The following is an 18,865-nucleotide window of genomic DNA, read 5'->3' on the forward strand; positions in this document are numbered from 1 at the left end:
ATATTTTGTCCTTCAAAAGAATGTTACGCAGGATTGCAGAAACTATCATAAGAATGCAAAATAATATATCAAAATTTTCTTGCAAGTTTTTCAGACTAAAAACAAACAAACTTGGTTTTTACTTTAACTTGAGTAATAAGGCATTTTCTTATATATGATTGCTCAAATAGGAGGTACCTTCCCCTCAGCCCTCCTTCTGTTCGTTGTCTTCCTTCCTCCCCTGCCTCTGGGGGTTCAGATGTCATTCTCATCCTTGTCAGAGGAGTCTAATGGATCGGTCACGCTCAGGGCCCTCCCAGCCTGACTCACAGAGCTGGGGTGAAAGGTCATGGCTAGGGTGAGTTAGGAACCTCGGAGAGAGGACATCCGCTTGGCTGTTCCCACTAGTGTGTGTGTCTGCTGTTCCATGTGCATGTATGTGTATTATTTTCTCTATAAACACCTTCTGTGCACCAGTATGCTGGGTAGCTGGGGGGACGATTTGCACAGAGCAGTAAAATACACCAAAGAAAATAAATAGCAAAGTTCAGCTACAGGATGTAGCATTGTCAGGTAAGCATACAAATGTGTAGTTACACACACTCACTCACACACACACACACACACACACACACACACACGCAGTCCCTGGCATATCCATCATAGCCTCTTGAGGCCTCCTGTTCCTTCTGGAGGTCAGAGTTGAAAATGGTAGAGAGGACGCCTACATAGGCAGACAGCGTTGTGTGTGTGTGTGTGTGTGTGTGTGTGTAGGTGCCAGATCTGTGCAGAGCCTCAGTGTTGATGAGGTCTAGACCAGTGTGGGGTGATCTATTGCCATCTGAAGAAACACAAACCAAATGTATGTCTGGCAACAAGGCAAGTCAACACATATGATGATATATGGTTTGAAGTTCTGAGGGTCAGCAGCACTTTTTCTCTGAACAGTTGACAGCCTTTCTTGTGGTTTTTTTGATAGTTGCAGCATTTGCTTTTTGTCGGATCCTTTTTCCCCCTTCATGCAGATATGGTACAGAAGGGCAGGCATCATTAATGCAGAGCACATTTGGAAATGTGCTCTGCCTTTGCAAATTTCTTTTGTTTCTTATTTGACTTGGGTGATTTTATACTGCCAGGCTATTATGTCCTGTCCTCCCCTGCATCTTTATTATCCTTTGTTTCTCCTCCACCACTCTTCTACCCTCCCCCTCCTCCTCCTCCTCCCTCTGACTTTCCTCTCCCTTTTTTTCCTGGGTGGTGAGTTTTAATTTCATGCCCCTTGCTCTGGCAGTTGGTCCTCTAGCGAGTGCCAGGCTGGCTTTGTGACACACAGCTTCCTCAGGGGCTACCAGTCCCTCTAATACACACACACACACACACACACACACACACACACACACACACACACACAGAGCCGCAAATATGCAAGCTCTCAGCCCCGGGCTATGCATCGTCATCCATGCAGAACTTATAGCAATAAAATTAACCAGAAGTTGCTTTCAAGAACACACAAAGATGCATGCTGTCAGAGACGTGATTACACAAGCAAGCGTGGTGGCATGTTAGTTCAACTCAAACCAATGGGCTCGATTCAGTGTTCACACATATGGAACAAAACACCATTGTATTCCCACTTATCCATCATAGCTGTCATTGTTTCAGTAAATTATCTAAAGGTATTGGCCTCATCTGGCTAGCGACAGTATGCTAACTGTACTGGCATGCATTCATTACTCCACACAGACGACTGGCAGCTCTGGGGAGTAATCAGTCTTTATGCTAATGCTGCTGGGTGATGATGGATTTGCTTCAGCCCCAATTGTGTTGGACTTTATCTGTGAGAAAAAGGAAATACTGTTTCCTTCATTCAATGATGTATTTATCTTTCAACGCTGTTGTCAAGATGACTTATAACGATTATGTTGGAATGCACCTTTGAAGTGCTCAAGATATTTTATTGATTCAACTTGGAGTACAGTTAAGTAGACAAAGAGACGCTTCAGCATTAGTCTGTGTGTGTGTGTGTGTGTGTGTGTGTGTGTGTGTGTGCGTGCGTGCTTGGCCCTTGAAGTAATAATCCACGCCTATGGCTGCACCTCTGCAAGGGTTCATTAACCCTGAAAGCTCAGTCTTCTCAGGCCTCATCTTTATCTCCTGGTCATTGCAGATCACATCTGCTGCTCCAGGCGACTTACTCATTAATGAACACACCTCAAGGCCAAAAATTGCGCTTCCAACAGGAGAGGCAGGTAGACCCTCTGTTAACCATTTGAGGAAAGTTTAAACGTATAGTAGCATTTCATAAAAACAACCAGACCTATGTCTTGATCTTGTTGTTGTTTTAACCAGAATAAGGAATTTAGTCAATATACACTCAGTATAAGTTTTCTTAAGATGTTTGTGGCGGCCCAGCTCCAGCTCCCCCAACAGCGTCCCGAACAGAATCAGAGAAACACATATTTTTAATGTGAAACTGCCTTATTCAACATTTTTAGCTGTTCAAATCACTAGTTCCATTTGTTTTGGAGAGGAGGAGACCCTTGTTGATAATTTGGCTCCCACTAAAAACCTCCTGTATGTCTGGATCTCAAGTTATCAGAGAAACAAGCTGAGCATATGTTGGCAGCAGCTTGGTTAGCAGTCCCTCTGCTGACGTGGGTCTGGGTCTGTGATTTTTAATTTGTAACTGCTTTTAGTTTTTACTGGTTTGAATCACCTGGTTCTTTTGTGTGTGAGACCTCTGCTGATAGTTCTGCTCTTGCAATCTCCTGAACACTGAAGGAATTCTAACTGTCTGCAATGACAGCATTGCTCCATTTTTTGTTATTGTTTTACATAATGACCACTAGCAGCAGAAAATTACATATCGCACATTTAAAGGGACAGTTGAATAAAAAATAATGATAATAATTTCCCACTTACACTATATGGACCATGAATGAACCTCTCATCTTAGGTTTGTGTTGCCAACCAAATACAAAAGAGGAGAAATGAGTTGTATTTTGGGAGTCAAAGCTTTGAAAAATTACATAAGGGCAACGTGTCTTTCCAGAAACACTGTCGTGGTTATGCTGGATACTCCACAGGACTCTCTGTGAACAATTTTCATGGAACTACTTTCACCAAAGAAGTAGTTCCAATGAAAACTGTTTGCATTGAGGTCTGCCATAATACTATTAAGGAATAATTGTAAACGTCTTGTCGGTTGGAGGAGCAGATCATCTACATCCACGAGCTGAAATTGTTGTCTTTGTCTGTCATTATGTGGTGGTTGTAAGGTTTGCTTCACTGACTCCCCTGCCTACATTGTATGTTGGCTGTCAGTGTGGGAGGATGAGGGTATTCCAACACAGTGTGGAGGACAGAGTAAACATCCAGAGCAGTCACTGATGTCCATTGTTCAGCTCTTTTTCTCAGGACGACTCCCACCCACTGCAGCACAGCTGGGACCAACTCTATTGTCCTCTTCTTCCTCTGCCAGCCTCAGTCTTGCTCTCACAAACAGAACACACACACATACAAATGTGCATGCTTGCAAACACACACACACACACACACACACACACACACACACACACACACACACACACACACACACACTACCCTCAAGGCTTAGTCACAATTCCAGCTGGGTACCTTTTGTCTCCTAGCAACCAGCACCTCTGCAATTTCTGGCCTTGCACCTCCAGTTTGGACTGAGAACCCATCCCGACATTAGGATTACACACACACTCACAGACACACACACGTTGTCTAGAGTTGGGTTTTGACTTGCTGCCTGAGTGAAATTGAATCTGAAAAGAATTGGGCCGTTAGCTCTGGTGGAATTACTTTCTTTATGCAGTGAAGTTAATTAAGAGCACTGATAGAAAGTGAAAGAGTGGCAGAAAATGAAAGCCCAGAGGCTTTCATTCAATTTCACTGCATTTTTTTTAACTTGAAGTCTCAGTTTTTTCAAATGAAATTCGGGTTGCCGTTGCCACACAAAAGTATGTATCCGACAATGGAGCATCACACCAAATTCTTGCTTTAGTTAAACAAAATTACTTCAAGGAATCAGTGGAATATATGTAGAGATATAAGTTGTTGCAACCGAAGATTAATTATCAAAAAAAGGTACACATTTATTTGAAGCACACAGATACATCTTAAGATAAACATTAAACAGATAAATAAAAAAAAATGGATTCTATAGTTCTGGGCTCATCAGTTGGAGGCAAACATCAAATATTGGAATTAAAAACATAGTTGTAGTTTAAGTTGTTTGTGTGTAAGCACTGGCACCAGAGTAAGTATCCGTTTGCCTTCCTGACAGCCTCATGTAATATTCATGAGAAGATTTCCATAGTCTCAGAGTCCCTGCAGTTATTTATTCATCGCTTCATGAATGCCTTTACTGACCCCTGACACGTACACACACCTGTCACAGGAAGGAAATGCTGCCTCCTCAAACCTGTTCACACACACACACACACACACACAAACCGACTGTGCTAGCTGACCAGTGGTTAACCTTTACCTCTTTACTTATGTAACAGGCTGTCTGAGATGAGTGGTGCAGTCTGGTCAGGCAGATGGAGATGCAAAATCCCTTAGTACTCCTGAGCACACACAATGAATAACAAATCTAAGGCCAACAGTTTAATTCTCATCCAGATTGTTTTGAGTCCACATGTTAGATTAGATTCAATTAGATTCACATCCAGCTGTGCTCATCGCGCTCTTTTGTTTACAGCAGCAATGGCTGCAGGGTTCGGGCTTTTTCCAAGGCGAGCCTTTTTACACCTTATAGTTCTGTACCTCCGACCGGAAGGCAGTGGGGTGAGGTACTGGTTGAGTGGATGTGTAATGTCCTGTTCTATTGTGGTTGCAATGCGTGAGATGGCCCTGTTGTTCAGTTCTGTGAGACTGGGTGTTGGGAGTCCGATCATTTTGGCAGCAGTGTTGGTGATGTGTGTGAGTTTGGCCCGGTTGGTGACAGTTAGCATGTAGCAGGAGGAGTAGTATGTGAGGATGGGCTGGATGATGCTTTGGTATTCGGTATTGTTGTGGGCATCAGTGGTGTTTTCTCTCATTCTAAGACCGTCTTGTTCTCTGCACACACCCTCAGCTGCTGCAAAGGTTTTAGCCATCTGAATAACATGTAGCAATGGAGCCTGCACAAGTAGCTGCTGGCATAGCTGGTTTTTGACTGCTTGGACATGTAAAATCACAGGGTGAAGGTAGTTACAGAGATGCTGCATTGTGACCAGGAAATCTGTCACAAATTAGTCAGCCTAGGCTGCTTATTTTCCGGATGCTGCTGTAGATTGAAGGTGAAGAAACATGTCAAAGAAAGCCTTAGTTTGTATTTCCTTTCCAGTAACACCACCAGTCAAAACATTTTTTGACTTCCTTCTTTTGCCTTCTATAAAATCACAAAATGAATCAGAGTTGACAGGATTGCTCAAACGCAAAAAAACAACAACAAATTGGCAACAACAAAATAATCAATTAAGTGAATTCTTTTTGTCAAATATTTAATATTAAAGTCCTTAGTAAATGTAAGAATGCAGAAAGTTACTTTTTTGAACAGTTAAATGATGATATAACCTGATAATGTATGATATATCCATACAGTGTTTCAGCGGTGCTATCAACAGGTGAAATCTGACGGTTGCCGATAAATCAGTTCCTACACTGCAGGAACCTATGGCAACTGGCGTATACGGTGACACACAAGTGTAATTCGACTGTCTGGTTGTGACGAAGTGGTGTGCGCAGCAACTGCTCTTGTCTACAGCTAACCACTTCTCACCTAGATTGTGTAATTTGTGCAGCACTGAGTGCAGAGATACGGGGACAAGAGGCCTGACTTACTGCTGATTACATTGCTGTCTTGCTGCATTAAGACAATGTGTGTGTGTGTGTGTGTGTGTGTGTGTAGGAGTGAAAGCGATGTACGTATGTGTGAGCATGCCTTGGAGGTTGTGTTTGTATGCATGCAAGTGTGTCCTGTTAAAGATAAGGTGATACATGCTCGGGGTGAATTGTTGACTTGACATCAGCCACAGTGCACCTGTCTCATACATCATGGTGAGCAGGGGGCGGTATGGGCAAACAGAGGAAGAGCCTGCAGCCATTATTGCTCTATCACTTCTCCTCTGTCTTCTGTGCTATGGGACAACTAAATCTCCCACTCAGTGCAGTGTGGCCTTTTTCTCCCCAAAGCAAAATGATGCATACATATAAGTATATGTCAATGCACGTACAGAAAATATAATAGGAAAGAGAAACTATTTTAAAAGTTTAGAGAAGTAATCCAACAATAACAAGAAAAGTTGAAGGGACATTATACATTTTTTTCCTTTAATGAGTTCCTCTATTTAGAGTAGATGTCCTTGACTGTGTATATCTAGGCAGGTACCTTTGGGCTGTTTTTGAGTTTAGCTTTCAGAGGGATTTGGAGGGAGAGCAGGCACGATATAAAGGTAGCTGCTCTCCTCACCTTCCCTCTGGCTCAGTCCTCTCCTCTCCTCTCCTCTCCTCTCCTCTCCTCTCCTCTCCTCTCCTCTCCTCTCCTCTCCTCTCCTCCTCTGATACTTTCCATGTGTGATGGCAACTGGGAAAGCTTAAAGTAATGACTTGGAGGTTTCACTCTCAATTACAGTGAGTTCCTCGGTGAGAAGAAGGCAAAGGAAACGAGAAGATGATCTATGCAGGGGTTCATTTTGGTCAGCAGTCATCAAGTCTCCCTCTCCCTATGTTTCATGTTTTTTTTCTACTTACTCTCTTTCTCCCTTTGTGTCTTGATGCAACTCTGCACCTCTACGAAGTGCATGGAGTCGATTAAGTGTCTTGGAAGTGTGTTCAGTTTACGTGTTGATTGAAATAGCTCCTGACTGTGTGTGTCTTAGTGACAGTCCTGTGATCTGGTATCAGCAGCCTATGGTTAGGTGTGGTGGATCTGTCATCCCAGCGGCTCAATAACACTGACCTCAGAACAGCTCTTCCAGGAAAAGCTGTCATCCGATCTACAGGATCAGTTTTCCACTTTCTAGGTAGCCAGCCGTTCACAAAGAGGCATCTTTAACTACTTTAGTATGACCACACAGTGTGCATGTGTGTGTGAGAATGTGAGCAGCCACCCAGATTGGCTTTGTTGTCTTTCTAAATGGCTGTCTCCTTCCCTTTTACTCCTGTACCGACTATGTGTAAAACATCAGTCCAATCCAAAACATCAGTAAAATGATTCCCAGGCTATTCTCAGAGATGGAGATGATTATTTCTGGCTTGGTGTGATCCCGCTGGCTAACGTAGGGATAGGTAATAGCAGCTATAATGGACCTGTTGAGAGGTATGTTTTCCCTCACCCTCCCCTCCTTTCCTCTCTGTTCTTCTCACACTTTTCTTCTATTGTCCAGCAGGTAGACAGCTTGATGGATGGACGGGGCTTGGCCGTATCCCTGTGCAAAGATGCGCTATCGTACACCCCGCCGTCAGTTGATAGCGCCTGTAAGCGTTTGTCATGATCGATGCCGCTCAGCACTGCTCCATCACTCAGCTTGACTGCCAATGAAAGGCTTGGACACACTCAGAAACACAAGTAGACATAATGGTGGGGGGAAATTAGGGTGAATGGCGAGCTGGGAGAAAGGATAGATTTTCTCCCTTCTTTCTTCGCCATGTTAACTCTTTCATTTGCTTCACGGGTGGCAGCAAAGCACACGGCCAAATGTATGCGCTCATATGGGATTTTTAAGCCTACAAACACACATAGACATCATGAATCACTTACAGTGAAAGAAGAGATGTGGGCAGCATTTAAACTAGCTCTGTCTTGGTTCTGTGTGTGTGTGTGTGTGTGTGTGTGTGTGTGTGTCTGGTCTGTCAACCCTCATGTGGGCTTGATAAGTTCCACTGACATTGTGTTTTCTCTTGGTGGTTGTTGAGTGTTCCAGTCTGGGAGCACTGTGTGTTTCTCATTGGTTGGTGAGCTGTAGATGATTAGAATGGAGTCCATCCATGAAATCCCCTTTAGGTCCCATCGAAAAAGAGACAGTTTGTGGATGTGTGTGTATTATGAGAGCGAGAGAAATGAGGGAGACAGAGGGTGTTATGCTAGCTGTATTTTTCAACATCAGAATAAATCACAAACCCTCTCCAGATGCGTCCACATGGCCTCCTTTTCCCTCTTTCAGCGCGTATAGAAGCGAAACATTAGGGGGTTAAATATATAAATGAGGGCTCTGCTGCGACAGTCCATGGGGTCTGTTGGAAATGAGATAATGCTGCTTGATGACTTATTTCCTGAAGTCCATATGAACAAATACAGAAAGCGACACTGCAGAGGAGAGAAAGTGGAGTGACACGCACATTTTCCCTGGCTGTTTGAACTAGTTTTGGTGGACTTGTGTTGACATTAGCGCTCAAAAGAAATCTACAAAGAAAAAGATGCTATTGAATTATGCTGCATTTGGTATTAGTGCAGTGTTTGTTTTTCATTAGGATCCTTTGTAGAGCCTATTTTTAGGCCCAGAAGGAAGACAGAGAGACTTTCTCTCTTGGGTTTTAGTGTGAGAGTATTCCTAAAGCAACCTATTTATTCCTCTCTTTATAAAAGCATCAGTTTCTCCTTCCCAGCTTATCAAGTTCTCCTCCCACTGAGCTACATCCAGCTCTCATCTCTGCCACAAAGGGACTAGAGAAACACCTTACACATGCTGCGTGCTTGCATGTCCTATATCTGTGCATGATAATTTGTGTGAACATGAATGAAGGATTTTATTTTTAAGACTGTGTTTTGACCTCCAGATGATAATGGTAATCATGATGATGATAGTGGTGCTGGTGTCTGGCTGCCTTGTCCAGATTGCTCTGCGTGGAGGTACAAATCATTTAGGGCAGACAGGAGAGAGAGAAAGTGAAGGGAGACACAGCTACGAGGCATGTTTATCATTTATTTTAGCGAGAGAGAAAGCATAATGTGAAGGTGTGGAGAGAGAAGGTTGAGAAGAGGGGGGGCATGGGGGGAAAAGGAAGGCGCAGATACTCTTGACCGCACACAGAAACACTCAGTCACTCTCTCCGGGCCACACAAATACACACACACACATACATACTTGTGTTTTGGCAAGCACCCAAAGGCCCTGCAGCCTCAATCCATACTCCTTCTCACCTCATTCTCTTTATGTTATCCCCCACTCTTAGCACCTTCCCTCTTTTTTCATCTGCCTGACACTGCGGGTTCGTTGTCTGCTACACATAAATGCAGCATGTTAACATTGCCACATTTTTCCTTTTTTGTTACTTAAAAGGGGCTTTTATGCACTCAAAACCTTTTTAAAACTCATAAATGGCGTCTATCGAGGGATACCTCTCCACTCTTCCTTCCAAACCTTGCCTTCCTTTTTTTCCTGTCATTGTTTTCTTATGGTTTGTTGCAGCCTCACTTGGTTGGCTGCATCAGCTGTAGCTTCTCCGGTGACAGGTTTAATGGCTCCATTTCTGCACTAGGTCCAATCATTACCTCCCTTCTTCCCCTGCTTGCTCCTGTCCACTGACATCAAGTCACTGAGCTGTTTTAGAGCAAGTCAAACTTGTGTCTTGTCAATTATAATCAGTCCAAGTCAAGTTGATTTTAGTCAAGTCACGTGTGTTTAAAGTTACTCACAGTATCTGAAGTTTCTAAGGCCTAGTCCACACAAACATGGATATGCTTGAAAATGTGTTTTTCCCTCCTTCGTTCTAAAAAAAATCCCTGATGCAAATAGATCAATTTTTGTGATAAGTCTGATTTGTTTGATTTCGGTAAAGCTGCTGCTTAAGTACTAACAATTTAGGAATCACTGCTCAGATTTGGATAACTTGTGGCTGTGGACATAAACAAACAATTTGTGCATGTTTGGTTTGTTTATTTGAATGTATTGCTCCTTTTATTTGCAGGCTCTTGAGTCATTTTTTGATACATTTCCATGTTCGGCCACTTCACTCTGAAAGCTACCAGTTTATGTCTGTGGTTGTTTATGTGTGTGTCTACTTGTGGGTTTTTACCGTGCGGGGAGGAAGAAAGTAGTTAGCAGTTAGTGGCAGCGCACGGCCATTCTTTTAACAGCCCTCACACACCTCATTAACTCTCTTAATGAGTAAGTAATCAGACACATTCCCCCTCTGTCTTTCTGTCCTTTTCTCCCTCTTTTAATGGAAGAATGAAATTAAGAGCATTTGGCAAGGATAAACATTTTCTTATCATGCAATCCAGTCCAGAAATCAGAAAAACAAACACTCTGTTTTAGATACGTACAAGCAGCATACAGGCACCTCTTTTCAGGATCAGCAGTTATTTACCGTCTTGAAATCTAATCGGGCACAAATGGAGGTGAAATTGAGCTTTTTTTCACTGGATATGATCTTTTTAAGAGGGGATAAAATGTTTTCATAGCTTGCCTCTATAATGATCTCTAAATGTGTAAAAGTACGATGTAATCAGAGATGGACTGAAGAGACAGAGGGATGAAATAAGGTTTAGAGGCTGTAGAGGCAGTAACAGGAAAACTCTGCATGTCCGCACAACTGGGATAAAATGTTGAGAGTTTCTATCCAGCACTTCCAGGTCATTTTCTTTGCTTTTGAAATGCAACAGCACTATAAAATCATCTAAAGATATCCTCTCTTGTGCATTAGTATGCCACATTACCAGCGGTTTTATACTAGAATCACCCCAGGAACACATGCTGGCATTGTACATTTCTGCAAATCAGAGATATGTTTATATATTTGACAACCTTTAGCATTTGCATGAGATGCACCAGGTTTTCAGCTAACTCCAATGTAAAACCAGCCACATCAATCTGCGCTTACCTTGTCAACTGTGGTCATTTTTGTCTTAATCATATCCAACAATCAGATTATTTTCCCTGAAGTAAAATCTTATAAAAGTGCGGTTCATGACCAATTTAGGGGTCCTTAACATAAAAAAGGTTGAGAAACCACTGGGCTTGATCACACGGGTTGAGCCTGTATTGTGAGAAACATTTCCCATTCCAAGCTCTAGTGTAAAACTTTAAATTAACACTCCCATTTAATGAGGGTTTTGAAGAAGTGTTAATGCAAACAAATCGGCCTTAGTTTACCTTTAGAAACAGCAAGAAAAATCTATCTCAATCGACATAAATCATGCCTGAGTAGTTTACCAGAAAACTGCAAACAAAGAGTGAGAAGGAGAGAGAAAGTGGTAGCAGTAAACAGTGAGGGGGCTCAATGAAGGAGAGACTTTCACACAAATCCTTAAATGGAAGCATGTATTTCCTCTCAGCGAAACCTCTAAAACCGACACATCAAAACTTCAGATCATCCCGGCAAATTTAGTATCCCCCGTGTCAACCGCTGTTGTCACCCAACTGCAGAGGCGGAGATTTTGAAATCTAAAGGATATAAAAGAAGCGTTGTTAGTGTTCACATGTAGGCATGTGTGTGCATGTGTCCATGTGCATGTTTTCATTTATTCATTAGAAGTTGTATATTGCTTACCCACAGAGTTCCACACTGTGGAGCCTCAAGCCCTGAGGGGTTTAACCAGAAAAGGCTGCCTGTTCTTGAGGTGGCTGAGCTGTTGCTGCATCCTCAGGAACTCCTTTTTGCTGTCAGAAATAAAAGATTAAAGAATTAAAAAGTGCGATTACCATAGGCGTAAAGAAAACTGCTAAGCTCTTTTCGCTGCTTTTTTGATTGGTAGGATTAACATCTCATGGTTTATGCAGCCACAGTAGGTGTTTGTGTCATGCAGAAGAGAGTTGTATACAGTATTAGTGCAGTGCACTGAGATAGAGATCAGAGGTTAATGATGTGAATCAGACAGGAACCAGACATTACCTTCAACATGCGGCTAATCTCCAGACCAGGCGCCTTGAGCTATGTCTGATAACATTGCTAATTATTCCCGATATAGACTCTGCAGGCATTCTTTTAAATAGGCATATCAGTAGCTGAGTTTATTGTCAGAGCACTTCACACTGACTAAACGATACCATTGTTTGTACAAGTGAAACTTTCAAAATCCTGACCGCAGCGTGTTAGTTCATACAGCGAGGACACACCTGAAAACATGTGTGTTACCTCATCATTAGGGCTACAATGGGAATGAACTGTGAGCAACGTCACCTAAAGAGAGCCAGGCAACATTAATGAACTAACTGCCCGCTTCGAGGTATGTAGTGCATTAAGGTAAATCCATACCAGGTCTGAGCCACACTCACTTTCGCTCACTCAGGCATCGCTTCACACACCTGTAATGAAAAAGGACTGGTGGGCATGCTGTGTGCAGGAAATAAGGAAACAAAAAAGTTGCAGGTCTGACATCATTACAGCACTCTGTGGGCCTGGAGCGGGTCTGGAGGCTGCAGCCGAGCCTCGGGATAGTCTTCATAGCATTGTAATGAGTGCATGGAAGGAGTCTGGGCAGTGGAGAGTGCGGCGTGGCTCTGAGGGTTTCCACGAATCCTTTTACCCTGAACAGAGCTGTGCAAGTGGAGTGAAGGCTCGAGGGTAGTACCTTTGCTCCTGCTTCTGGTCTTCTGATACTTAGATAGTATAATATGTACTGAACATTTCCACATGAAAGTGTCTTAAAACAACGCAGCCTATTTTTAATATTGTGCACTTAAATTATCCCTAATGTTTCCAATATTTTACAAACCCAGAGAAATCTGTAATTCTAATCAAGGTAAAGTTTTGTTTCTAACTTGTCAATTGTGTCGTTTCCCCTTTGACTTTATCCAGACTTTAGCCACATTTATCCACTTTTTAAAATCTTGTAGTCATTTCTAACTAGGTTTTTAGTTATTGAATGCCTCGATCTCAAGTTGTCAGGAAAACAAGTTGCAGCAGCTCGGCTCCAGCCTCGTCACCGGTGTGAAGAAATGTCTATTTTTTTAATATATTTTTTGTCCATTTTACAGCTTTATTTGATAGTAGCAGAGAGATGGTGTGAAATGGGGACACAGAGGGGAAGACGTGCAGGAAAGGAATCCAAGCCTTTTAACATTTTTAAACACTGAATCCATTTGTTTTGGAGAGGAGAAGATCTCTGCAGATTTTAATTAAAAACCTCCTGAACAATGAACACTGAAACTGCAGTGATGGCAATGCCACATCTTTGTTATTGTTTTGACTGAGAGACCCTTTGCGGAAGAAAATTACATATTGCACATCTAACTTTGTTGCCTGTTATACTTCACAATCTCATGACCCTGCGGTTAGTTAAGCCTGAGGCAACATACAGACCCATATTTTAAAAAGTGTGTATTGGCAGAATGATTTGATGGAAAAACAAAAGACACAGAGGAAGGAAACTTGTCATTTCTTGCCATGCCAGTTTGGTTGTCAACTATGTTTGGGCTGCTCCTCGAGTGATGCACTGTGAAGGTATTTGCTGAAGGGCTGTAACATTCGATTTATCGTCATTACTTAGTGATGGAGACCATGGTGGCCAATATCCCTCGTTGCGGTGACTGTTCTCACATAATCGTGTCTGTATTTGAAGGGTTCAGTGCTTCCCTGGAAATCTGCTTCCAAACTAATCAGAAATGTCAAATATCTTGGAGCCAACGCAGTCGGGGCTGAGCTTAGAAAATACCAGTGAGGGGCAACCACAGACTATGTAAAATACAGCATGGTCTCCCACAGAAATGTCCTGTTTGCCGTTTTAAGAATGTGTAAATGCAGAAATGTAGAGTTGCTAAATTTAATATTGCTCTGGCTCCTGTAGGAGTTGAACGCGTCGATAAATCCTTAAAGGACGCAGAAGACTGCAGACTCCAAACCATGACCACTGTGATTATTCTGTTATATGTGACAGAGGAGAGGAGAGAAAGAGGCAGGCAGAGGGAGAAAGGCAATATAAGTAAATGAGAGAAAGGCAGACTTTCTGGCTCGAAAGATAGCATCATTAAGGGTTGTCATGGGGCTTTTTTGGGGGCATGCATTGTCCCAGAACAGGCCTACAGTTATAAAGCGACCTCCCACGACCTCAGCATCTAATCCAATCAAACACCAACATAAGTGGGAGCATATAGATCACTCCAGCCAATCGTGTTATAGCGTGCTAATAGGATTATGAGGGTTTTAGCGTGCGGATTCTACCCTAGAGCTTTCATTTTACTACTTACACACATAGCATTGTATTCATATTGTCAGAGCCTTCCTGCCTCGTCTTGCATTCCAACTTCTCATGCCTGTCCCCTCTCTTTCTTCCTCTCCTTGCACCTATAGCTTCTGGCGCTCCAACAATGCTGTCCTAGCAAAGCAGTCTGTTATCATTTCTTATTGTAACACAGGAGCGAACACACATTCAGACACACACAGAAAAGATACAACGCTCTCTTCCCAGATGCCCAGGGGGAGAAGTCATTAACAGTGCGTCTGCAGTATGACAACTCCACGTGTTGCAGGAAGGTGAGGAGAAGGTGAGAGGACTAATAAGTTATCAGATAGAGTGCAGGGCCAGGTAGACCAAAAGCATTCCTATCGTATAAAGCCGCCTTGATAAGAGGCACCAATATAGCCCGGGTGCCAGACTGACTCAGCTTTCAACTCTGCACTTTGGCTGTTTTGCCAAGAGAACAACAAAGAAGCTGGAGGGAGCACAACTATTCTGGCTCCCATGCTTGCTAGTTAGGAGACATGAAGGTTGTTTGATGTTTGGGATATGATCCTGCAAAATGTGGCAGACTGACAGAATAGATAGATTATTGTTGTGTAATTGCTTAAATTGCCTGCTAACTATGTTGCCTGAATATCTCTCTGAAAGCAGATGTTAGGCAGATCTGCAGGGGAAATAAAACTCTGAAACCTCAGATGATAAAATTAGATTGTACCATTAGATGGAATATTTATGTTCTCTTTGAACACAAGCCAGCGACGTGTGTGTTTCATTTGCACATCTGTACATGCACGCTGCATTTTTGTGATTTAAGAATAACAGCCACATAAAGCTGTTGTCTGTACTGTTGAAATGTGATGCAGTTAAGATAATTGGACATTTATTTGTTAGTTTATCCAAAGTATAAAGGTGCTCATTTTATGGCCATTTTTACATAGTGTTGTGTCATTTTAAATACACATTAATCTCCTAATGGGGAGATACTGTAAAGATGGGGCAAGACCCAACAAGTTACAGTTGACTGCCAACATACAGCTCCATCTCTATAGTACTTTCACTGTGCACATGCATTCATGTCCAATGATATATTGAACTGTTCATGTTGATTCATTTTATTTTGGTAAAAGTTCCTTAGTTGTCTGGATGTAATATTCAAACAACAAGAAGCAATCATAGAAATTCCATTCATTTATTTGGCCTGTTTTAATTTCTGCCACACCATAAAGGCCCAACCACCCATTCATTAGCTAGATTTCACAACACAACCACTGTGGTGTGTTTTGCTTCCCTATTTTGTATCCCGTTTAAACAACATATGTGCAATAATTATTCAGAGAAAAATTCTATAAAGGATGACCTGATGGCATGGATGGGAGTGCAAAAAGACCACAAAATGACTACAGAGAGATGCATAACATCGAAATAACGCCAAAAAAGGAAAAGAATGACTGAAAATGACTACAAAGGCCCACAAAACACCTAAAATAATGACCAAAAAGTTGAAAAATGACCACAAAACAACTACAAAGAGACACTTAATAACTGAAGTAATTACCAAAACGACCAGAGACACGAAACGCCTAAATATCGAATGCAATAGATAAAAATTTAACTACAAATAGAGACAAAAAATTATCAAAATAGACACAAAATGAAAACAAAGTGACACAAAATTAAAGAAAATGACACAAACTCCCTGCAAAGAGGCTCGAATCACCAAAATAAAGACCACAAAAGATTTTTAAAAATCACCTCAAAAAGACATAAACTGACTATAAAGAGATACAAAATGACCAAAAAAGACACAAAATAACAACAAAGAGACATAAAATCATGAAAAGAAGCACAACGACTGAAACAAGATGAAAACAACAAAAAAAGAGATAAAACCACCACAAAGTCTCTATGTCTTGCTCCTGCGTATGAGAGGTGGTGGGGCCTTTTGCATGTCTGTGCTCCGGGGCCCATTGTCTCCGGTCCTGCCTGGTGGGGACATTGTGTGAGACCGATGTGTCGCGGGAGTCTTGGGAACTCATAACTTTACCCCATGGGGTTTTATAAGTGTGGATACTTGTTGTGTGCGTCATGGGAATGCATGCTGTGGTGCGCATTAACATTAAATAAGTAGAAGTCATCAGTCTCATGCAGAACCGTTGTGTTGTGTAGTTTTATAGATTGTGGTGTTGTGCTTTAGCCTCTCTCTATGGGCGACCATAAGTACTCTGTTTACGTCTGTGGGAGCCCTCCGTGTGTGTGCGTCTCAGGACAGGAGCCTCTCTGGCAGTTTCCCTGTGCCGTGTGTGTGTAGAACAGGGGCAGAGCCTTTCTGAATGAGGTTAGCTCACCATTTAAACGACAGACAAAAGACTCTGCTAATTAAAACTATGGCTACTTGTGTTTCACTCACTCTCCTTCCCTCCTCTCCTCTCTGACCCTCCCCTCTCTCACTCTCTTACTTTCCACACACATGCACTTTTCAAATGCCTAATTTGTACCCAGCATCAAGCGCTGGACACAAACACACACAGCCTAATGGTAAAAGATAATGTCCTTTGTGCTAAGTCGTCTTAATGAAACCAGCCCTCGACATCAGCGAGGACCCCTCATTGGTTGCCGCCCCGCTGCCTGTTTGTTCGGTCTGTGTGCAGGCAGTGAGTCGGGCACCTCACGCCAGAGCATGGTCAAGCCACAGAGAACAAATTATAGCATGAATGAACACTGAATAATGCAGCCACTATAAAATAACCACTCTTTTGTGAGTAAAGCTCTCCATGCAGTACCACACCTCTGGGTTTTGGCACACATTGGAGAGAAAAAATTTGCCCTTAGCTTTCTGTTCTGCACCGATGAGTGTGGTAAAAGAGGGAGTGACTGAATAGAGTGTGAATTCTGCTGGTTGAAAAGCATGCTTTTAACACTGGAAGTCAAACATTTACATAGGAAATTGCGTTCATGTTGCTTCCATAAAAGGGTCGTATTGCACTTTTTTTAAAGACCACACACCATGCTGTAGCAGACAAACCGAACCAAGCCGTCCTCAAGGGTAAGTTATGTGTAACTAATGCATACTTATTGTCTCCACAGAGATCTGAGCGAGAACTTCATCCAGTCCATCCCCAGAAAAGCCTTCAGAGGAGCTACAGACATCAAAAACCTGTGAGTACCTCCCTCTTTTCCAGCAGAAGAAAACTTTTGGTGACATTGTTTGTATTCAAAAACCAAAACTTTTGGATTTAAAACAAAATTTTGTAAATTGCAAACAAAAGTTATTCATCTACAATAGTAGATTTTAATAACAAATTGATTTTACTTGCAATAAAACATTTTTGATTGCAGTTTTGATATATTTGCTCTCAACTTTTCCGTGCGAATGCGTAATAAAGACAAAAAAGTAGCCCTCTATTAATCAGCTATCTGCTTTTTTCTGTTCCAAACTATCATTATTTTAGTGACCATTAAAAATGTATCAGTCGACCCCTTCTTTGAGTTCTTGGTAGTTGATCACTCGCTGGAATCAGTGATGAATCAACATTATCCAGAGAGAAGCAAATCCCACTAAAAGCTACTGTAAGTGAACAGCAGGAGAGTCAGTATAATTATAGCAATTTAACATATTATTTTGTCTTTATGTGGCTGAGTTAACGGCCCTCGCTAAGAGTAAAACATTATGTGCGGACTGGTGTGTGTGTGTGTGTGTGTGTGTGTGTGTGGTTGCATGTTCAGTGGATTGAGTCTGATTGACTTCACTAACTGCCTCACACACACAAACAGCTCCCCAAAGATGGCTTATAGCAACTGTGATTTACATCGTCACCAGATTACATGCACGTTCACACACGGACACACAGATTCATGAGGCGTATCGATGCAGATAAACAATCAACAACGTCCCCCCTTTGCTTCTTGGGGGTTACACGAGCTGAAATGACTATACCAGTATTGATTTAGCATAGTCCATCAGTGTACTACTTACTGTATCAATGATTGCAACTTCCCCACAGGGAGACAGAAAGATTGTGTATGTGTCTTGTGTAAAGCCTCTCTCTCTCTCTCTCCTTTGTGCTCTGCAGTCAGCTGGATAAAAACCACATCGCCTGCATCGAGGACGGCGCCTTCAGAGCTCTGAGAGGCCTGGAAGTGCTGTAAGTATGAAGTGATGCTATTTGCGCAGCCCCACCTTGTGTCATTCCATTAAAGCACTCAGTTAAATGAAGACATTGTTTTGCACTGATAATCATAACTAATATACACACATAGTGCAGACCTTTAATTAGTACAGCCTTGGTTATTATGCCAAAATACCCCCAGTGGGCCTCATGAGGGGGCCTGCATCATGGAGACCAAGCTCCATTAACTCATTGTTCCACACAGTTGACAGCAGCAGTCCCCTCCATCACATTAACACCCCACCCACTCCTCCACCTCCATCTACACCCTATTCAGCCCTGGGCGGGCCATCTGACAAGGGACTTCCAACCATCTTGATCAAAAATCCCATTCAAGTGAGCATTCCACCCTGGGCGCAGTGGTGGCCACGTTATGCCATTTTTTAAAACATTCAATTAATCATCCCTTGTCAAAAATCATAATCATAGGCCTCTATAGAGCTCTCCACCTGAAACAATGTAGACTAACAGTCCAGGCCGGGGGGGGACAAAGGCACTTTGACAGCCTTGTTATTTTTATGGTGAAAGACTGTGTTGTGCATGTGGGGTTTTTTAGGGGGTGGGGAGACAAAAAAAAAGAAAG

The 18,865-nt window shown here is 42.4% G+C and overlaps 1 protein-coding gene across 3 annotated transcripts in view; it reads left to right on the forward strand.

Annotated features, from left to right (window-relative positions):
* Positions 1-18,865, forward strand: part of slit1a (slit homolog 1a (Drosophila)) — a 98,235-nt gene that overhangs the window by 38,354 nt on the left and 41,016 nt on the right. For all 3 annotated transcript variants that reach the window (XM_059359214.1, XM_059359215.1, XM_059359216.1), the window contains exons 5-6: positions 17,201-17,272; positions 18,187-18,258. In XM_059359214.1, the coding sequence (XP_059215197.1) occupies positions 17,201-17,272; positions 18,187-18,258 (144 nt within the window). The remainder of the gene's footprint in view (positions 1-17,200; positions 17,273-18,186; positions 18,259-18,865) is intronic.

The sequence above is a fragment of the Centropristis striata genome, chromosome 20 (genome assembly GCF_030273125.1).
Source record: "Centropristis striata isolate RG_2023a ecotype Rhode Island chromosome 20, C.striata_1.0, whole genome shotgun sequence".
Taxonomy (NCBI): Eukaryota; Metazoa; Chordata; class Actinopteri; order Perciformes; family Serranidae; genus Centropristis; species Centropristis striata.